The sequence below is a fragment of the Dasypus novemcinctus genome, chromosome 1, assembly GCF_030445035.2.
Source record: "Dasypus novemcinctus isolate mDasNov1 chromosome 1, mDasNov1.1.hap2, whole genome shotgun sequence".
In the NCBI taxonomy this organism is placed as follows: Eukaryota; Metazoa; Chordata; class Mammalia; order Cingulata; family Dasypodidae; genus Dasypus; species Dasypus novemcinctus.
Genome location: NC_080673.1, coordinates 100,056,002 through 100,079,941, shown reverse-complemented (window position 1 = coordinate 100,079,941; position 23,940 = coordinate 100,056,002). Strand labels below are relative to the sequence as shown.

The 23,940-nt window shown below is 35.1% G+C and overlaps 1 protein-coding gene across 7 annotated transcripts in view; it reads right to left on the bottom strand.

The window, feature by feature from the left end:
• PPP3CA (protein phosphatase 3 catalytic subunit alpha) overlaps positions 1 to 23,940 on the bottom strand; it is a 335,265-nt gene that overhangs the window by 81,863 nt on the left and 229,462 nt on the right. For all 7 annotated transcript variants that reach the window (XM_004465503.5, XM_058294927.2, XM_058294930.2 and 4 more), the window contains 2 exons: positions 10,840 to 10,964; positions 433 to 544 (listed from right to left, as the gene is read on the bottom strand). In XM_004465503.5, coding sequence (XP_004465560.1) covers positions 433 to 544; positions 10,840 to 10,964 — 237 coding nt within the window. The remainder of the gene's footprint in view (positions 1 to 432; positions 545 to 10,839; positions 10,965 to 23,940) is intronic.

Genomic DNA, 23,940 nt, shown 5'->3' with positions numbered 1-23,940 from the left:
TTCAGTTCGACATCAGAGAAAATAAACATAAGTTGATTTTTTTCAATTCAAGCTCATGGATCCCTGAAATCTTTCCACGGATCCCTTGAGGGTCCATGGACCTCTGGCTAAGAACCCCTGGTCTAAAAGTAGAGACACAGGGTTGAATCTGTCTTCCATTTGCTTTTCTTGAATGATTTGAAGATTAAATGCTAGGATTACTATCCCAAATAATAATATTGCAGCTATTTTTAAAAGTTATTTAATCATTATTTCCTGAGATAAATTACATCAAATTCTTAGATCAATTTACTGATGAGAATTTTTATTTTAAAAAGAAATTCTGAATTCTGTCAATGTTTAGAAAGAAATACGAAATCATATGAAATAGTGTCACTTCAAGGTTTTCTTAGTATATAGGAAATTAAATGAGTAAGCACGAAATATACTTACATTCTTGTTTAAATGTGAAATACTCTGTTAGATGTCTACATTCATGATTTCCACGAAGTAAAAACAGTGTTTTGGGGTAAAGGATTTTCAAGGCCCACAAATAGAGCACACACTGAGAAAACATAAAAATAATATAAAAATAAATATTTTTATTACACTCATGCATTCCATTGCTCATGTATCATGAAGACATGAAGCAAAATGTGCTACTGTGACTGAAAGTCCCCCAAAGACTAGGCCTTATGAGGGAGAATAATACTGACAATCAAATAGAAATCATTACTTTTATACAAGGCCAAGATTCAGCTACACCTGATATATGGACATGCATTGAGGATCTATATACCATAAAAAAAAATGGACTCATATAATCCATAGAAGGAAATCATTTTGGCCTGGGGGTTCGGATGGGCAGACTGGTTTTTTAAAATGGCAAAAGGAAAAAACCTTAATGAAAATGTACTAAAAATGAAAATATGTTGGTATAAGAGTATGAAAAGATGGGCATAGAGGTTGTTCAAATGATTGGGTGCCTCCCTCCCAAACGGGAGATTCTGGGTTCAGTTCCCGGTGCCTCCTAAAGAAAATGAGCAGACAGTGAGTGCAAACAACTAGGGATGGGGGGACTAAATAAAATAAATCTTTATTTAAAAAAAAAAAAAAGAGTACAAAAAGAAATTATGGTTAATAAAAAAATAAAATGCTTCTCTTTATAATTTTTTTAAATCAGGTAACAAATAGGAGAACTGAAAAAGAAGGGCAAAATTTGGGGACAAACACTGACACCTTAAGCTGACTTGAACTATTTCACTATTTTTTATTTCATTTCTCTCCTTTGCTAGCTCCCTACTTTCTTTTCTCCCATCATCTTGTCATTTATTTCAGTGTCTTGGGTATAGAAAGCCCTTAATTTTGTGTAGAGTACATAAATATAATTAAATTGAAGGCCAGGAAATTTCACTACACCTACTGTCAAGGATTACAGGATACAAGCCTTAAAACCCTCTAATTATTTACTTGGACATTTTAATTGCCATTTGCATAAAAATGATGGCCAACTACAGTGTTGGAATAAACCTACATTGATGCAATTTTTCTGGAATGTGTATTAAGATAACTGGAATACTCAGGTATTAACACCAATTTCATTATCCTCAAGTGGCATTTATTAAGTACCCATAGGGAATACAGAATGGTTAAGTCACTGTGGAGGGCTGTTTGGCAGTTTCTAAAGAAGTTGAATATAGACTTGCCACGTGACCCAGCAATAACATTTCTAGGTATATACCCAGAAGAACTGAGAGAAGAAATGCAAAAAGACAACTGCACAACAATGTTCACATCGGCATTACTCACAGTTTAAAAGTTGGAAACAGCCTAGGTGTCCAACAACTGATGAATGGATAAACAAATTGTGGTGTATACACACGATGGAATATTATACAGCAGTAAGAGAAATGAAGTCATGAAGCATATAACAACTGGATGAAACTGGAAAACATTATGTTGAGTAAAGCAAGCTAGACAGAAAAGGACAAATACTGTATAATTGTGCTATTATGAACTATTAGGTTGGTGCAAAAGGAATTGTGGGTTTGGACCGTGAATTTTAAATCATAATAACTTGGCTCAAACACATCTTTATTAATCAAAATAGGAGCTACTACAATCAACACATTTTTGCCAAAGAGAAATAAGTTTGTTTACTTCTGTTATGTAAATATCTGTGCTTTAGGAGTCTACAAGCTCTTTGAAAGCATTTTCTGCATGCTTCTGGTTGTGGAACCATTTTCCCTGCAAAAATTTGTCAGGATGCTTGAAGAAGTGGTAGTCAGTTGGCAAGATTTCAGGTGAATATGGTGGATGAGGCAAAACTTTGTAGGCCAATTCATTCAAATTTTCAAGTGTTGGCTGTGCTATGGGCAGTCAGGCATTGTTGTGGAGAAGAATTGGGCCCTTTCTGTTGACAAATGCTGGCTGCAAGCATTGCAGTTTTTGGTGCATCTCATCGTTTTGCCGAGCATACTTCTCAGATGCAATGGTTTCACTAGGATTCAGAAGGCTACAGTGGATCAGACCGGCAGCACACCACCAAACAGTGACCATGACCTTCGGTGCAAGTTTGGCTTTGGGAAGTGCTTTGGAGCTTCTTCTTGGTCTAAACACTGAGCTGGCTGTCACCAGTTGTATAAAATCCACTTTTCATTACTCATCACAATCTGATCGAGAAATGGTTCATAGTTTGTTGTGTAGAAAAAGAGAAGACGACACTTCAAAATGATGATTTTTAAAATTTTTGGTCCGCTCATAAGGCTTCCACTTATGGAGCTTTTTTACCTTTCCAATTTGCTTCAAATGCTGAACAACCTTAGAATGGCCAATATTGAATTCTTCGGCAACATCTCCTGTAGTTTCAGAGGACCAGCTTTGATGACTGCTCTCATTTGGTCGTTGTCAACTTCTAATGACCAACGACTACACTCCTCATTATCAAGACTCGTCTCCTTTGCAAAATTCTTGAACCACCACTGCACTGCTGTTTGTTAGCAGTTCCTGGCCAAATGCACTGCCGATGCTGCAAGTTGTCTCCACTGCTTTATGACCAATTTTGAACTCAAATAAGAAAATCACTCAGATTTGCTCTTTGTCTAACATCATTTCCATACTCTAAAATAAATATAAAATAAACAGCAATAAGACATTAGCAAAAAAAACATAAAGCGAGAAATGCACATTAAAATAATGTATAACACGACTAAACTTATATAAGAATGTATGCCAATATCAAATGGCAAATTCAACAATGCGAAACCACAATTACTTTTGCACCAGCCTAGTAAATATATTGTGCAAACTCAGAATATAGGTCACCAGAAAATAGAAGGAGAGTAGAGAATCGAAAGCTAAGGGTTAATCTGTACAGAATTGGTAAAAAAATTGTTTGTAAATCTTTGGAATAAATAGGAATGGCAAAAGCATATCCTGGGTATGACAATGGCTGAAAAGGAAAATCTAAGGTCACATATATTACTAGAAGGAAAGCTAAAACCTGTAATATGGGAATAGATAAGATAGTAAAACCTCATGTAAAACTGAATATGGTTAATATTGCACATATGAGACTGTTTTTACAAAATATAAATACAAATATACTAGAGAGGAGGGAAAGAATAGTAGCTTTGTACAGCAGTGGAAGCATAGAAAGATTGAGAGGTGATAAGTTTTGTTTCTTTTTTATTTATTATTATTATTGGAATAATGAAAGTGCTCTAAGAATGAAGTGATGAATGCACAACTATTGTGATTACTGCAAATACCACTGATCGTACACTTTGGATAGATTTATGTTTTATTAATATGTACCAATAAAAATGAGCTGTTTAAAAAAAAAAAAAAAGAACCCACAGGGAACAGAAAACCATACCTTGAAAAAAAAGTATGCTTTTCTTATTCTCCGGAAGTTTATGTTCAAAAAATAAAGTTGAGAAGATACAGAAACCAGAAAAATATTCAAATGCCTGATTCTGGTTATTAAAATTTGAAGAAAGGAAACAGTTAATACATACATTTAATAATCAGTTTTACAATATATAGTAGACTTGCTAGACAATATCCACAGGGAAAAGTTATTGGCAATTTATGAGTTGTGCTGCCTGTGAAGAAGAATAATCTGTTGGTTTATATGCTAACCTATTAAATAGGTAGTAATTAATATGTTTAAATACAAAATTCAAGTTTGGTAGGAAATATTATCAGAACTGTATATTATTGTATATTATCAGAACTGTGCATTAATGGGCTGACATTAAATGATATATGCTATTCTAGTTAGTTTTTTAACTACAATATTTTTATTATAGTTACATCTAAAGTTCATGTGAATAATGATAATACTGTTTTTGAAAAGTTGGCCAAATGGCCTGTCCAAGCAATTCTTGAAGCAATTATGATCTGTTGATTTGTGTAAAAGTCATCTACAATTTCAGTGGACAGTGCAGTGACTCAATGAGTCTTTGATTGCTATGTATAATGTTTTATAGGTATACTTGCATGTTTTAATAAAAGCAATTTATATTACTCAAGCTTGTCTCATTTCAGAGACATTAATGTATAAACTATAATTACTGTCAAAGAAAAGATTGTTCCCAATTAAAATTTTACCAGGTTAATACCTTAATTTGAAAGATATTTTTTTCCAAATTGGTTGTTAATTTACAATGTTTAATTTGGAATAGGAATGGGTATGTACATTTTTAAAAAAATTCTATTTATTCCCTGAAATTGACATATTAAATGTATTCTATTTTTATGTCCAGGGTAGGGGTTAGGGGTTACACATTTTGGCTGCATTGTAGCTATATTTAAGAAAACTTTTTTTTTTTTTGCTAAAGTATAACATATACATACAATTAAGTGCACGTCTTAAATGTACAGGTCAATAAATTTTTGCATATATAAACACCTACCCATGAAATTACTGTCCAGATCAGGTTACAGAACATTTGGTGCCCCCTCTAAGCCTTTTATCCTTTTGGAAATATAACCACAATTCTGATTGCTTTTAAATTAGTTTTGCCTGTAGCAATTTATTGTGAAGGAAAGCTATTACCTCTCCAACTAAAATCTCAAATGTGATTTTTTTTAATCTCACTCAAATACTACTGGAGGAATAACAATCTAGGAACCACATTTTCTTTTTTGCCATCTGTTAAAGATCCTGTTTTGACATTAGCATGTGCCTTTATCACCTCCGGTCTTAATTACTGCAGCGCTTTCATAACTGAAACCTCTAAGCGTGATATAGACATTTCTATGATAAATATTCCTATCAAACCTATTTACCCTTTAAATGATTCAATGCACACTTAATTTCCCAAGCTATTTAGCAGGTGTAAGGCACTCAGCATATAGTAAGAGTTTAGGGAATATTAGCTCCTTTCCTGTAAATGAACAGAAATAAGGAAATGAAGAAAACAAGCAAAAAAGGAGGAATATAACAACTCAATTTCCAAATTCTTGGCCCAGACTATCCTAGAAACAAGTCTTCTTTTCACATTTTATTTTACCAAATACTGAATAAAATTAAAAGTGCAGCCAATATGCATGAATGGCATGGTAAATGAAAGGGCAAGGGTGGGTTGGAGGAGGGAACCCTGCCAGCCATCACCCTCAACATCTGGTGAGACAGAACGTCCAAGTACAACACTGTCTTCCTGGCAATGACTTTGCCTTCTCAAGTTCTGGAAAACTGAAGATCTTGAACAAAATTATAACCTAATATTATTTTAAAAAGGAAAGAATTTTCTCAAAAACTATGATCATCAATTAAGCAATGAAATGAAGTCCTATATAATTGGTTCTTTTTGTCTCAGTGGCATCAGTTGACGAATTTGAATAAAATTCTCACTGAATTAACTGGTTAAGGGGGAAACAGTGAGCCATGTTATACTGGGCTTTTTGCATGGTGAGATGTAAATTAATCATTCTCAAGTGGACCTCAATTGTCTTTTCCATCTATTCTTAATAGTTAAATAAATATTTACAATTTAAAGTTTGTTTGGGTTATTCAAAATGCAAGATGGAGCATCCTCTATCATTTTTATTAATTTTCTTTATAGACATTTTTCTCCCATTTATCTATCTTCCCCAATGAAGCAGGACTAAGGATATAATTTTCTTCATTAGTTTAATTAGTTCATTGATAATAATATTGCAATGAATTACTTCCTAATTTATGCTTTTCAATGATGAGTATTCTTGAAAAAGGGAAGTAAAGAAGGTTGAAAAAGAGAAAGTAAGAAGTAAAAATGAAACACCTTCAGCTGTTTATTACCTACCCTCTAAAATAATGATCCACAGTATGAAACATTCCAATCAAAAGTGCTGTCTCTCAATCACAAGGCAATTAAGTGAAGGAGGTGCATTGGTGGGAAAAAGATTCAAAATTCTTAAATGTCAAATGTTCCTGTAAGACATTATTTTCCTGCTCTGTCAAGCACATAGGAAAGCAGCGTGGAATAGCAATGCACTGTGAAGACAACTGGCTACAGGGAGACAGACAGCTTCTTCCTCATGTCTGTGGCATTGCTCTGTCGCCTAACATCGTTTGCTGTACCATTTGTTTATTATTCTCAGTCAGAAATGTAAAATGCTGCCTGGCTTGCTGTGGTTCATTTTATGATTTCATAGCTAATAATACAACAAATCATAATTAAATATGCTTGAGGCCTGGGCTAAGACCTGGATATAAGGGGCGGAGGCAGCTCACAGCTAAGCTCAGGTGATGCAAAATGGCTAGAAAGGGTGTTTGAGGATGTCCATAGAGTAAAACAGCTGTGCCTGCCTCTGTCTGCAATTTCCCCTACGCTCTCTGAGAAACTCAGAAATGGCACTGTATATACACATATGCTTGATCAAAGAGATTAGGTGGCTTAATGCAATCACTGGAAAGAAGATGCTATTTTGTGTGAAACAAATTACTACCCCAAACAAAATTACCTTTCATCACCACTCAAAAACTCGGTTTGTCTCATTTGGGCTACTTTGTGAGAAATGATTTCTAATCTTGGCACACAGAGAGTATTGAGAAGTAGTGAGTGTTTTAAATGAGCTCCACCCAGAGCTACTAGGTAATGTGCTATGGGTATTTAACTAGTACCTTTAAATATTAGCCACCCAGCACAGTCTATATAAATTCCAAATCTGCTTTTCAAAGCTGATTTGGTAAAAAATTAAACTGCAATGCTTCTTCTTGCCCTGAGGGTAGGCCAAAGGAGAGTACCTGTAGTGGAGCCCTTGATTATTGAGATGAATTGAAAACCTCTTGTACCTGTTAGAAAAGCACATTTTAGAAAACCAAGATTTTATTTCAGGATTTCTCTTAAACCAATAGTATGCTCACAGAGAAGAGTTTATATTTAATGCTTTGACCTTTGGATTATCTAGGTGGGGGAAAGGGCTGTGAGTGTATGTTTGCATATGCATGCATAAATGCAAGAGCACGTATCAGTATCTACATGACTGATGTGTCCATTTTATGTGGTATGCTTAATGAATACAGGGCCAAGTTAAGGGTAGTGGAAAAAGCACAGGCTTTGAATTCTAGCACTGCTGTTTACTATGTTTATGACCCTCACTGAGTCTCAGTTTCACACTCAGAAAATGAAGACATTTACATGTTCCTTGCAGAGTTGTGTTGTATAAATGAGATCAGTTATACTGCAAACAATATCATTTACGGTGTGCAAACAACGTTAGCTTCCTTAATCCACAATTAAAATCACCGAAGTATTCTCAGAAAGTATACTTCAAATAAATGTCTGTTCTATTTTAAATAAGATGATGATATCAGTGGGCCATCCCAAAGCTGTCAAATTTCAGGGTCCAATCAAAATGGATTGTTTTTACATATCAGGTCACGCTATTTTGTCATTTCTGTATGAACACATGTGGCTGTGGCTACACGCTCACACACAGTTTAAAGAGCTGGTTTTGAATATGGAGACTCTGATATATGCATCTTGGAATTTTTAAATATACAATGATACCTACATTTGATATGTCATCAAAACTTGGTTTGTTTGACCCTTTGCTTGAATTTGGAAAGGTGCACACTACACAAAATATCACAACCTTCATAGTTCAAATAGTTAGATGGCTTGTTGATGAACAACTGGATGAGGAACAAGTCAGTGATGACTGGTCCCAAGTTCTTTACACCAAGACAACAGAGCTCTAATTAGAGAGAGTTTAGGAAATGTCAGGTGGTTTGAAGTCAGGGATTCAGAAGTCTCGAGTTCTTTGTATTAAAAAAAACAAAGTAAATAAAAACCAATAAAATTAAGGAATAATATTACCCAAAGATGTGGTTGGTGAGTCAAAGAAGGCAAAGTTCAACTGTGTCAATTGTTACCCAAGCAACAAAACATTTAGGACTTTACCACCAAATTATTAAGAAATTGTTACAGCATTTGAGGAGATTTTTTTTTTTTACAGATACAGTTTAAGTTGTTAAAATCACAAAACATTATAAAATATTTTATTTTAAAAATTATTTCTGACTTAGTATTCCATCATTTGATAAAAAATCACTCTCAATGGAATATTTTTGTGCTTTCCTTGCTCAGCAACTTTCATTAGGAGCACTATAAGGGCTAAAGGAATAAGAGCAATTTAAGAGCTACTAAAGTAATTTTTAAAATATTTACTTAGATTCTGTATAACCTCTAATTAGAGGGAAGTAGCAGAAAGCCTGTTTTCTGCCTAGTGCAGTGTTTCTCAATCCTGGTTGCACACAACAGTCATCTATGACGTATGAAAAAATTCTGACCCATGATGCAAGTTGAAATAACTGTGCAACTTCTGGGAAACATCCTTCAACAGCAGAACATGTCCTTCTCTTTCCATCGTTTCCTTCTTTTTTAAAAAAATAAACTTCATTTCAACTTCAAAAATTAAATAAAATAACAGACAAAAGGCACCTTAACAAATTATGGAAACATTACTTTAAAAATTTCTGTCTAGGTACATTTACCTCATTTAATCCTAAAAACAAACCTAATTGTTTCTCCAGTGTTCAGTAAGATATATAAATGAGCACAGATTGATTAAATGACACAACCAAGGTCTCCTCGTTAATGAAGAAAAAAGTCATATTTCATAAAACCACACCCCATATTCTTTTTTTTTTTTTTTACCTCTAGCAATAATACAGCATTATAGAAATATGGGTATCGGTAATATGTAATATTTTTGTAGCAAAGGCCAAGAAGGTACTATATCATTTCCTTCTTCTTGCTGAATAGAATGTGGGCAAGGCAGTTGAAGCTGGTGTAGCTGTCTTGGACCTCGAGGTTGCTTCTGGAACGAGGCCAGGCATTTGAGAGCAATGAGGTAGAAGGAGCCTGGACCCTGACTCCAAGCTGGTCATACCAGCCCTCATCTGCTTATCCATGGGCTTTTACCTGAGAGAGAATTCAACCTCGACCTTGTTCAAACCACCATTATTATAGAGTTTTTTGTTGTTGTTTCTCCTGGCACATAACTATTCCTCTTTGATACAAATGTCTTAACAAAACTTGGACTCAATCTCTCTTCCCTACCATTCAAGTTGGTCAATTTAGTCCCTGAATGGGTTTACTAATTCCCTTCTCTGTATTTTTGCTCTCTTCAACTTCCATCTTAGCAAAATATTTCTTGTTCTTTGATCCAATTTTCTCACTTTTCTGAATTCCAATGGCATTTATTTTCTATACTACTCATTATCATAAGTTTTTATGATCAATTTGAATAACTGAACCCTGGACAACTGCCCATTCTAGTCCTCTGATCGTTTATAGCTTTTCCTTGTTATAGGTTAGATTTCTAGAGAAAAGTTGTGTCTTTTATTTCACCAAATTCTCCACATTCTCAATTATTGTAGGTATACATTAGTCATGGTCAACAATACTTATTTAGTAAGTGGAAACAAATGTCAAAAAATTTTTACTTTTTCCTTTTGGATTTATATATCACCCCCATCCCTCCTTTATCATCATCATAAATAATCAGATATTCTGTAATCCTTAGATGCAGGAAGGATTAACATACTGGTGGAAATATTTAACATAAATTTATATATACAAAGTCAATGATTAGTCAATATAGCTCGATATAGTACTATATATAGTCAATGATTAGAAACAAATAGCCAAAAAGTAAAATAAATTAGTATGACAGTTTTTAAAAAAAAAGGAGTAAAGTCTGACATGGTTTTTTAAGATTAAATATTCCTAACAATACATAAAATATTATGAGGAAAACTTTTAAATTGAGAATCTTTTTATATGATTATTTGGAATATAAGTTATTGATGTGTAACTGGTTAAAAAGTTGATTTCTACCTTTAATTAGAAAAACTATTTTCTCTTTTACTGCTTTTTTGGAGAGCATATGAACTCTAATTCTTTAAAACTTATTTCAAACCATTTCTTTCAATATATATTTAATAAAACCCTACTACATATAGGGCATCATGCTAGGCACCAGGAAGAACAAATATATGAATGAAACAAGGTCCTTGTCTTTATTTCAAATGTAATTTCTACTTACCTAATGCAGCTGTAGGCAGGAAGCTGTGGAACCATCCCTATGCAAAGGTTATCTGTTTTATTTTAATGAATGAGTTTGACAAATTACCCTAGTTAGATGACAGGTGCCAAAAAAGACAAAATGCAGCAGCTATTAAGTATACATACACACAAACATAGACACGGACACATGTGCAATTTGCTATCAATTTACAAAGATAACTTGTTGTCTCACAATTATAAGGCATAAACATGCAAACACATTCTTGCTTATTTTAGTAACTTTGGTTAGGTTCTTTCAACAAGAATCAGACAGCTGAGAAGAAATATGAGGACTTACTTCGATACTGAAGTACCCTCTGTCAACGTAGTCCCCTAAGAAGAGGTAGCGAGTGTTGGCAGGAGATCCTCCCACTTCAAAGAGCTTCATCAAGTCAAAAAACTGTCCATGGATGTCCCCACAAACTGAAAGAAACAAAAAAATTTCATTTTAGAGTTACATTATATTGAGACTCTGAATTAGAGAATAAGAGTACAAAATTTTAGAGCCGAGGAGCTTATAGACATTCTTGGTCAAACTATTTTTTTTTTTTTTGACAGAACAGGAAACTGAGACAGAGAAGATTCCAAAGTTAATTAGTGGCAGACCTGCATCTAGTACCCACAGATTAACTGGGGAATAATAAAGATAATAATAACAATCATGACTATTGATGTTATTCATATAACAATTTTGCACTAGACACTTAGACAATGTGCTAAGAAATTTATATATATTTTCTAATTTAATACTAACAATGTCAAGTGAAAGGTGTTCATTTTGTGTAAAAGTACTGAGGCTGGAACTTGACATAATCTCTATACAACTGAGAATCAAGTGCCTAATCACAACATATTATTGCCTCCTGACAAAAAACAATGCATTGATATGTATCATAAAATCTGTGTTTTATTAAATCCAAAATGCCATTCATTATAAGACCCATTATTGTATGTGCCACTAAGAAAGAAAATAAGTCCGCCAATTTAATTACAAGAAAGCATTGTTTATAAAATGCATTCTAATATCAGTTGTTAAAAGGAAAACAATTGTGAATCTTAGAAACTATAAGACAATACCAAAAAGTCACTGGGAAATATTATTTCTGAACTTTCTCATTTTGTCTGCTAAGCCAAAATTCTTGAAAAAGCTGGAATTCCTCTTTGAGAACCAGTTATTCAGTGCTTACTATTATATTTAATACTTTGAAAGTACTAAAAAATAAACATTATCATCTCCATTATACAGATGAAGAAACAGTCTGGTTCAGAGAAGTGGCATGGCTTGGCAAGGTCATTGCTAAAAGTGTGCAATCCAGGGTTTAAAAACAAATCTGCCTGATCCAAAGCCTTTGTTTTAATATCTCTTATTTTATGTTGGGATGATGAGCATTAAACTGTGGCTATTTCTGGGGCACTAAGTGGTTCAGAGAATGAATGCATCAGTGAATAGAATATCAAGAGGCCAAAGCATGCTATCTTGACACATCAAGCGCTGTAATCAGAAGCAAATTATTGAAATGTTTTAAACATCATTCCTTTAACTGTTGAAGAATCGGTCAATGGATTTGACTGATGAAACAACTGTAAAACATTAGATGAAATAAAAATGTTATGTAAATCCCCATTTTTACCATCAAGGAACAGCTAATAAGGGACTTATAGCTCTATAAGCCTGAAATAGGTACTGATGGACTCTATATTAGAATGCCTGCACTTGAAAGCTTTAGAGCAGGGATTTTTAAGAAGGGGTCCATGAGCTTGAAATGAGATAAAAAAAAAAAACCAGTATTCTAAAAATAAAAAAAACAGTATCCTTGTGGGGACATGTTTGTGCAGGTGTGATATTTTATTAAATAATATACTGTGCACTTAGTAAGAGGTCTGTAATTTTCACCTGACTGGCAAAGGGGTCCGTGGAACAATAAAGATTAAGAACCCCTGTTTTGGAGCCTACCAAAATGGCCATAAATAACAAGCAGATATAATTGTTAACACATTCGTTTCCTTGGTTCTAAACACATAGCTTCTTCCTTCTCTTGAGCAAAAGAAACAAGATGGAAATATCAGAAACACGTTCTTCCTTTTTTGAAAAATATCACATTAGAATGTGGTTTATAAATAGTAATTTTTTTATTCTTAGAGCTGAGCATTTTGCAAATTGGGTCCATATCCTGAATGTCAGTCAGAAATTTGGTTTGTGAGAGACTTATGAGGTACTTTCTTATAAAAAAGTTGATATTTTAACCAAAGGGAAAGAAATAAAGAGCTATGAGCCTTGTGCTTCAAACATTGCCGGGCAAAGATGCCAGTGCTAGCTCTGCAGGAGACTTTTGTGACTGCATTTCAAGCTGCAAGAAGTGATGTAATCAAATAATTCTTAAAACTCAGATGAACATAAAATAATAAATTATCGAATCCAAAAACATCTTGTATTAGCAAATTTTAAAAAGGGAGGGATCAAGTTTATTAACCAGCAGGTAATAAGATAATTCATGTTCCATTGATTTACCCTTTGAAATTATAGGGTATGGATTACTTATCACAAGCACCAGTTTCTCTCATGTCGTAATAATTTTTACATTGGCCCTGTGTATATTTCAAATTGAGGATTATAGAGCAAAGAAGGTTCAGCTGGACACCATGCATTTACATGCCTTCCATTAAGTTAGAATTTGAAGCAGGGAAAAAGCATAGAGCAACATGTTCTGTTGTAACTGATTTTAGGCAGTCCTATCAAATGTAAATGTCTGTGACCCTGACAACACTTTCCATAGCCTCTGACTCTTGTTTTATCATGGCTCCCTACCAGAAGATGAGAGTCACGTATGGCATAAGGCTCAGAGAAAACATGAAGCCAAGTCGATGGAGTAGGACGTCTGCTTCAAACATTACTTGGAAGTTTTATATAGTGAAAAGTTTAATAATCAAGTCAAAGTGTTTGCATCAAAGCTATTAGAGGCAGAGTAGCAGCTAAAGGCCTGGACTCCGGCGCCAAATGGCTCAATTTCCAATCTCTTCTGTACTCATAACTACCTGAGTGACCTTGGACAAGTTCCTTAACTTCTCTGAGCCTCAATGTATTCACCTGTAAATTGAGGTGATATTGGTACCTTATCTTACAGAGGTATTGTTAGAATTAAATGCATTAATATTATAACAGCCTTAGAAGAGTTTCTGGAATATAAGAACTTGATAAATGTTATGTCAAAGTAAAATTTCAAAATGGCCGCATCTAAAATGTCAAGGTTCCAGAATTGAATGGGATTGTGGTGCTTGGGGTGGGGGTAAGGAGGAGTAGAAGGCATGTATGGCATTCTGGAGCATCTTCTTCACCTTCGCCTCTTTCTCCTATCTTCCCTTCCCTTTTTTACCTCTCCTTTTTAATTCCTAGCCATGGCTGGCAAGTCAAGGATAATAATATTTTTATTTTTCCATGTCAATGGCATAAATAACAAGACATTAATTATGTATTATATGGTTGTAGACTATGGCCTAGGAATTAAGATATTTCAGCAACTGACATACAATTGACATACAGCTGTAGCATAATCTGGCAGGCAGAATTACAAAATTTTATAAATAGTCTCTAGACACTACAAACATTAAGAATGTCTTCTTTTGCTAGAGAAGTACATTATCATGAACATACTTTGGTAAAAACTGAAAATTAAGCTCTTCTTTCTGGCCTACAATAACTCTGTGATAAGAGAATCTCAATGATTCACAAGATCGCTGCAATTATTGAATCTTGGCTTGATGATATAAAATAGCAAAGAGCATGGAAAACAAAATACCCTGAAATTCAGCTATTCTTATGATTATCACATTTTCACTGACTTTACCTAAGAATAGCCAACACAATTCAAATCATGTTTTTAGGGCAATGACCACTTATGATAATGTTCTGCAAAGGAAAATATCAACTTGCACGATTATTAAAAAAAAAAATTAAATTCAAATAAAGCTGATAAATGGAGGTATTTTATAAGGATGATTGAGGATTTCCACGATCACTTTGTTCTCAGCTGTCACAGGATCAAGGAGTTCTTTCTTGACAACCCTATATAAAGCAGCTTCACTGCTCTGCAACGATTCTTTATCCATTACCTGGGTTTTACTTTCTTCCCAGTATTTATTACCATCAGGAACTATCAATTTGATGTATTTGCCTACTTGTTTCTTTCCTGATTCTTTGCACTGGAATATAAACTCTGTGAACTTGGGTAACTTACCAGTCTTGTTCACTGTATCCCCAGTGCCACCCAATAGGTACACAAGACACATATGCTGACTTGGGATTCTTCCACTGAGTCAATGCAATGTGTATTATGAAAATCCCATTTATTAAGAAGTCTTGGCTGATCTTATCTAAGCAGTTAGATCCTATTCCACAGCCCTATAACTTAGCCTCTGTCTAGGCACACTCAGCTCTTATTCAGCATGCTTGTGAGCTTCCCACCATAGAGAAGGTACATGGAAGAAATGCACAACTGAAAGGCAAACTCTTTCAAGGTTAATTCCAGGTTGGTGTGAGACAAGGTTTCCATTACTGTATGAAAGGACCTTATTGAAGTGATTGCTTAAGAGAGTCTGGGAAAGGGTTAGATTTCTTTGGGCATTTGATTGTAGCCATGGCTCAGGCTTTGTGTAGTTTGGCTTTTTGGTAAAGGATTTATATCGAAGTCCTAATATCTGGGAACATTCAGTACACTGATTTCAAACTTCAGGAAGAAAGTGGCCAACCACACTGAGGTATCTGATAAGAAGGGCTAAGGACATAATTGTAAGTGAAAAGTGTAACCAGGTAACCTACCCTCTGTACAATGCTGTGGCCCCCACTTTTCATCCTCCTGGGTACCAAAGACACTGGTGTCCGAAGAGGAGTACAGTACTACATAGGCCAGCAGGCTGAGGCAAGCCATCTGCTTGGTTGCTGACAGTCTCTAATTCCCCATGAGGTAAGGTCCTTTCATATTCCACTTCACCTGATTTTGTCAGCACTTCTCCATCAACTAGGCTTTGACAAGTTCTATTATACCTTCTAGGCAAACTCATTCTTCAGCAACACACCCCTGCTTCCTGTATTCCCTAGCTGCCCATTATTTGCTTCCCATTCTCAAAAGAACATCTCTGATAGGTAGGATACCCAACAGTACCCTGTCAGGGGCCACCATTGGTAGATCCATGATGTTGAAAATGTACCAAAATGTAGAAACACAATACAGGTAATAAAAACACTCCTACTACTTTATGAAAATATCCAAATGTATTAGTCAGCCAAAGGGGTGTTGATGCAAAATACCAGAAATTGGTTGGTTTTTATAAAGGGTATTTATTTGGGGTAGGAGCTTACAGATAGATACCAGGCCATAAAGCAGAAAATAAAGTCTATTTTCACATGTTGGAGCAAGATGGCTGCAGATGTCTGCAAGGGTTCAAGCTTCTGGGTTCCTCTGGGCTCAGTTCCTCTCTGTTCTCCACAAGGTCAGCTGCAGACTATGAGGCTCTCTATATTTTGCTTCTCTCCACAAGGTCAGCTGTAGACTATCAGGTGAATGGCTTTGTCTCTCTCGCTGGGGTTTCTGCTGGGTCTATGGAGCTCTCTCTATTCTTCGGTGTTTTTCTCCTGGCTCAGGTCCTCTCTTCCCAGGGCTTGCTTCTCTTTCTTCTGTGTGCTGACTTCCTGGGGCTCCAGCTTAAGACTTTGGCATCAAACTCTAACATCAAAATTCCAACATCAGAAACCCCCAACTCTGTCCTTTGCCATGCCTTTTACCTGTGAATCCCCACACCTTGCTGGGGACTAATAATGTGGCCCAATCAAAGCCCTAATCATAACTTAATCACACTCAGGTACAAACCAGATTACAAACGTAATCCAATATCTATTTTTGGAATTCATAATCATATCAAACTGCTACACCAACCATCTGATCGGTTAATTTCATTAAATGCAGCAGCACTCTAAATTTTCTGACAAAATCTGGACTGTTCTGTTAATCTATTAAAGACATAAAATGACTCCATTTTAAAACTGACTGGTGATTTATTTTTTAAAGCCTCATGGCCTTAGGTATGACAAATATGATGGTTTGAAGTTGTATGAGTCCTGGGAAAACAAGTTCTTAAATCAAATCCTTTCCTGTTAATATAAACCCATATTAAGTAGGATCTTTTGAGGAGGTTACTTCAGATAAGATGGATCTCACTTCTTTCCTCATTCAGGGTGGGTCTTAATCCTATTACTGGTGTCCTTTATAAATGGAATGAATAGAGAAAGAGAGAATGAGCCATGGAAGCAAGAAGCTGAAATCAACGAAACAAGGAAGAGACCAGCAGATGTCACCATGTGCCTTGCCACGTGATGGAGGAGCCAAGGATCCCCAGCATCTGGTGTCCAGGAAGAAAGGATAGCCTTGACAATGACTTGATTTGGACATTTTCTTGTCCTCAAACTAAGTTATAAATTCCCACAGTAAGAGTCCACCCATTTAATGGTGCCTGCTTTAAGCAGCTTAGGAAACTAAAACACTAAGCAAAAAATATACTTCTGGAACTAGGGTTTTGATCTATACTTGGCTGAACCTCAATAGGTTTCATTACTTTCTTCCATTTATAAGCTTTATAATGCTTATAATGCCATAACCCCTCACGTCTTTCCACACATCCCCAATCTCATTTCCTTTCAGATAGAATATCACGTGTAACAATTAACATTACAGATCTATGTCTATGCTTTTACAAATATATTCGTATGTATATGTCTATAAGTTTATAAACAACTATGTTAATATACATAACTTAAAGACACCAATGCAGATCTATATTTTATGAAAATGTTTTGCACGTAATTATAACTAAGACAATGAACGGTCCATTGTATCTGGCATACACTTCTGCGAAGGCTGCTCATTATTTTAGGGCAAAAGTTGATAACTGAAAGTTGCAGTGGGTGACTCTTCACTATATTTGTTGCTTGAAGCTATAACACAAAGAAAACCAAGTGTTCTAGAAATGCAGATAGGTCTAATATTTAACTTTATAATTCTAAAGTTGTTATTTATCCACATAGGTCTGTCTTTTTACCCATATGTTCAAAGAGAATCATACTACCCACTTCTTAGCATGATGGGAAGAGTGTGAGTAAATTCTTATAAAAATGTATACATTTCAGAATTCTTTCTCAAAGTAGAGTTTTAAATACTGTGGATTTCAGTATTAGAAAAGCTATGTATAAAAAGGTGTGAAGTTCATTTATCCTTAGTCTTACTGGGAATTCAAGCCATTTTAGGTCAATGATAGACATCTATTGTTCAGAAGAAAAACTACCCCTTTGGATTCAGGTACTTTAGGACCTCTCAGTGCCCTAATTAGAAAGTCCTGTTTTGCTCAAAGTGTAAGTCAACTTCTTCCTGGGACAAATTATATACTACTATAGCCAATTTGTTTTTCTGGACCACAGCTACTCTCATTCATTAGCAGCAACCTGATATGTCACATGTGATGGTTATTTTCCCTGTGAGAAATGGACTTCCATTTATTTTGTACTGGAGAAGTAAGAAATACCAGATACATTTAGTAGTGAATCTATTTCATAAGGAGTCAATGTTGCCATTCATCTTTTCTTGGTTTTTCCCCTTAGTGGATTGACCAAATGGTTCTGAATGTAGCTACTCTAATATCCTGAATATAGCCAAACAGTGCAAGAGTTACCAACATTCTGGGATGCTTACACACTATTACTTTTCTCTTTTACTATCAGAAAATACATATATTCTGCTTAAGTAGTCAACCACTGTGACAGTTTGAGATTATTTTTGTGAATACCAAAAGGGAAAAATTATTAGTTTGTAAACTAATCTATACTTCTGGGTATGATAACCTTTGATTATATTGGATTCAGGTGAGGGGCCCTTGATTAAATTACCTGTTAAGATTAAGGCTTTGATACAACCATGTCAGTTAGGTGTGCCTCAAGTTAGTCCCCGCCCCCTTGGTGGGCTGCTATAAATGCACACTCACTCAAGAAGACAACACAGAGCTCTGTCATTTTAGTTCCTGGGGCCCCGGGGAGAAAAGAGCCATTTGCTTGATAGTTTGCAGCTGACCTTGGGAAGAGACCAGGACAGCCAAGAAGGCCCAGAAAGAAATGAGCCCTATGCAAGGAAAGAGAAGAAGCCTTAAGAGACAGGCCTGCAGCTGAAAGAGAGGAGGCCTAGAGGAAAGGGCCGAACCCTCAGATAAGCAACCATCTTGCTTCAACACCGATAGCTGACTTTGGTGAGAAAGCAACCTTGAGTTGGACTCTTTAGGGTCTTGTAATTGTAAGTTTTGTTTTTTTTTTTAAAGATTTATCTATTTATTTATTTATTTCTCTCCCCTTCCACCCCCCCACCTCGGTTGTCTGTTCTCTGTGTCTATTTGCTGCTGCTTCTTTGTCTGCTTCTGTTGTTGTTAGTGGCACAGGAATCTGTGTTTCTTTTTGTTGCGTCCTCTTGTTGTGTCAGCTGTCCGTGTGTGTGGCACCATTCTTGGGCAGGCTGCACTTTCTTTCGCGCTGGGCAGCTCTCCTTATGGGGCGCACTCCTTGCGTGTGGGGCTCCCCTACGCGGGGGACACCCGTGTGGCACGGCACTCCTTGCGCGTATCAGCATTGTGCATGGGCCAGCTCCACATGGGTCAAGGAGGCCCGGGGTTTGAACCGCGGACCTCCCATGTGGTAGACGGATGTCCTAACCACTGGGCCAAGTCCGCCGCCATAATTGTAAGTTTACACTGAAAATAAATACCCTTCACAACACCAACAGATCTCTGGTACTTTGCATTGTCACCCCTTGGCAAGCTAATGCAACCACTAAGTAACAACTATACAATCTACAACTTTTGTATAATTGCTTTTACTATTGCTTCCCTCTCTAAATGACTCCTAGCCCACTTTACCAGAAATTATATTCAGACATGATGGATGCCAGACACTTTTGATCTAAGTTGAAGTGTCCTGAAGTAAAAAAGGAACAGAATTTTGAAGTGATAAACAGAAAAATAATATAGGAAAAGGATGTGTCTCTATTTCTAGGGGGAGGGAAAACGTTCTCTTTTTAACTAATATCCTTGCTGGAAAGATAGTTTATAGATTTGAAATCACAGGATTGACCGGTTCAAGTTCATATAAACATAAACTTAAATACAAATGTGTTTAACAACCCACCATGATAGGAGGAATTACTTGAAGATTATTTTTCAGTATAATAATTAAACAGGGGCCATTAAACAAGAGTTCAGGACTTAACTAAATGTAGACTACAGCAATGTAGTGATAAAGGACAACAGTACACAGCTAGGGCAGTAACAAGGGGCTCTTTGTAGTTGGCTGAGCAAGCTCTTGTGATGTACAAAGTAGACAATGAACCATTCACATGACAAGTCTAAGAGTCCTTACAACCAATGCACTTCTAAGTAGAGAAGATAATGGCCAGCATAATAAGGACAAGCAGGCCCTCGAAAACGGAATCTCAGGCAGAAGAGGGCAAGTTGGAAAGAGAACCATGACCGAGGTTCAAGCCTTTGCCTCTTATCTCATTATGAGAAATACTGAAAACTCTTTATTGAAAGGGAGAGATATTTAAAACAAGAACCACACATTCTATGTGTGTAGTTAGGTATGCAGTCTAATTTAACTCAGTAAATCTTCAAATAAGTATATCTATACAGTAGTTTTTCAAAGAATTCCAATGTTTCTAAGTTCACAGTAGTAACTAAATTATTACAATACAAAATGCAAATCAAACTAGACAGTATTAAACATACTAGGATGAGATCCCAGGATATTGCTATGCAATAAATAGCTTGAAAAGGCCCCTGATACAACTGCCATCCAGAGTAGATAATACATTAACCAACATGATAAAAGGTATACTTTTATATAAACCACATAAAATAGCTTTGCATTAATGCATAGGCATACATATTTGTTCATTTTACTTGCCTATATAAAGGAAAAGCCAACATGGGGTATATCACTGGCTCAGTTTCTTCCTATTGCCACTGGGAAAAATTTTCATATTGTACCATTCCAAGTTTTAAAAGGAAAAAAAAAAAGCTTAAACAAATTAGGGTGTTCAGGGACAGAGGAGTAAGTATTAAGCCATAAATTACAGGTGAAAATTAGATTTTTAATGGATCAGCATTTCCAAATTGCTTTCAAGACACTATTAATACTATGATTTAGCAGTCAAGTGCTTTAATTCTTGAGTTATTTTTCTAGGAAGACCTTTTAGTTGCTTCAAAAAACTGGTTTTTATCATCTTGGAAGACTTGAATGGAGTAGAACAACTTCTACAAGTTTTTCCAGTTATACTAAACTAACAAAATATAATTTTTCCTTTTGAAAAGACGATACTGAATCACTGAGCAATTTTCACCAATAGAATTCCAACCTACTTTCAGGTTCATTTACTTCAACACCCTGTTTCTTCCAGAACAGTCACTTTTCCCAAAAACAATAAAATCCCAAAGTAACCAACATTCTAATTCTCAGCATGAGAGGATTAATCTATTGAATTTATTAGTTTTTTTTTTTAAAGATTTACTAGAACCTTTTCTTTCCCAAAATTTGCAATTTTGCATTTGGATCTTTGTTAGAGGCTATACACAGTAGGTATTACAAATACATATCTGTTTCTTCCTGTTGAAAACCAAGGTTTAAGTAGCTTTTAGTGGGTGGTAAATTAAAGTACAAACCAGCCAGCCTGAATATTTGTAGTTCATTAGCAGAATGTGTAAATTTCTGAAAACCAGCAATTACTCAGATAAAGGTGACACTGGAATTTTATTATTGTATTTGCTTACATTTACAAATGTGCACCAACTGTAAAATATATTACCCAAGAAAAACAGTAACAGGGGTCTAATTCACTAAAGAGGTACATTTCAAAACAATATTTTCACCACAGTGAATATTATTTTTCAAATATTAGACATATATTAGATACTTTATAAAACATAAATTATGAATTCTTAACCAAGGCACTTTGGCTTATTAATATAAATAATAACAAAAAGTCTGTAAATCAAATACAAATTTGCTAAATATTGAAATTCCAAGGACTTTAAATGAGAAAAGTACTATGAAATTAAATATAAAATAATAGGGCCAGGGTAGATAATAAAAGTTTCAAACATCATTTTCCTTACATTTATGTTGTTTTACAAAGATAAATATACCTAAGTAATGACCTAAAACTTAGTTTTTAACTGTAATCAAAGGAGAAGAAATTAGAATAATTTGAGTTTAATTATTTTATAGAAGGACTAATCATACAGAACACTATGGTTGTTATATCCAATAGAAAAACGAAATTACTGAAACTTGGGAATTTTTTAAGCCTAAAGATGAGTTTTCTCACCTTCAAGATTGCTTTTGGCAGTCCTTCCTCCCATGGTTGAATGCTTTAAAAGACTTTGTTTACATAAAGCACTTAATTTACTGAACAAGTATGTGTTTTTTCCATCTGTTATCACAATTTTTCCATTTCAGTATCAGTCTTGATTACAACAAAGAGGCATGATTTTTAACTCCTGATAAAACCATTATGGAATTATATAAGGCACGGTCATAGCTGTAATGCTAATAAATGGTAACTATTTAAATTTGGTCTTTACTCTGTTCATGTGTCCAATCCTAGAAACTATCAGTTGATATATGGTTATATTTACATTATCTGCTTTATTAATCCCTTGGTTGACATCACCAGTTAATCAAGAATATTTGATGACTACTATAAGTTGATATAATTTCAGCCACATGTAATTAATTTGATAGCTTAAGCAGCTTATACATCCTTATTAATAAATGCATGATTGTTCTCTTCACTTTTTGGAATACTGATTCCACGTTTCAGATCCCCATGGACTCCTTCCAGGATTCTGAAAGATGGACTCTCATCCCAGTAACCAGATCTGAGGGTATTTGACTATGCATCTTCATTTTGGCTTCTGAGCCTATATTTCTGCAGCTTTTTTTTTTTTTTTCTCTTTTAATGTTTTAATGTTAGCTGTGATGGCAGTATTCTTTCAGCTTTGACCGTTTGCTTTTTTCTGGATATTTTATTTCATTTTGTGGAGAGGTAGTATAGTGTAATGGTTAAGAACACAGACTATGAAGCTAGACTGCTTGGCTCTGAAGCTAAATTCCACCACTTCATACGCTACTGGATCTTGGAAAAGTTAATGTACTTCTCTGTGCCTATTTCCTCATTTGTGAAAATGAGTATCAAAATAGCACCTCCTTCAAAGGTGCTATTTAAGTTCAGTGCTTAGAACATACTGGCACTTAATAAATGTTATAATAAAGGTTTACTATTAATTTTCTACCATTTAGAATTGGGGGGGGGAGTTGAAGTCGTAACTGCTCTTTGTTAGTTTTTTGATATGTATGTGCATTCCTCCTGGTTTAACTTAGTCAATAAGCTGTAGCTTCATTCTTAATTATTTTCTTATTCATTCTCTTTGGTCCAGCTTTCACTATCTTTGGAATGCATGGACTCTTCCAATTTGCTTTTCCCAGGTCCTTCTTTCCATATTCACACTCTTTTTCTTTTTCTCATTTCTTTAGGCTTTGACCATCTTGCTCTATAAATTACCACGTGTGACTGGGGACAAGATATTTAATATTTGTAAGCATCAGATGGTTCATCTATTAGGGGGACCATACAGAACTTATTTTATAGGATTTTTAAAAATATTAAATGAAATAATATAGGGTAAAGAAGCTTAGCGGGTATATGGGGACCTCATATTTTTTGAATGTAACATTAGAAAAATAAAGACAAAAAAAGAAGCTTAGCATGCTGTGACATAAGGTATGTAATCACACAAATATGAAATGCTAGATATGGCAGCTATTCCAGATACTGTCTACCTAAGAAGCATTTTGAATGTTCTGCATGGGCTGTAGCTAGATGAATTACTTTTAATGTCTGTAGTCATAAGTAAAACAGAAAAGTTGTGCTACCATTTTTTCCTACTTTTTTCCAATTGTGTGCTATCATATGTTGAAAGCTGTTTAGGCTGAAATCAAACAGATTGGGTCTCAGGCTCCAAAATTTCCATTTCTAAGGGTGGAAATATATCCAAATGGATTTTGGATTACCAGTCTTTCGGTAGTGGCAGAGCCATGATGAATTTCCAGCTATTCTCATATTCTTTTGTAGCAAAGCTCATTTACCAGACCACTCTGTTCCATGGCTGTGTAATGCTAGTAATGTTTTAAAAGCTGAAAGTGACATAGTAAATAGGAGAAATTTAAGACATTTCACCAAATGGATTTTTGAAAAACAACTCTTCTTAGGTTTCTGGAAAACTCAGTTAAGGAAAATCTAAGTAGAGAAAAAAATGAGTC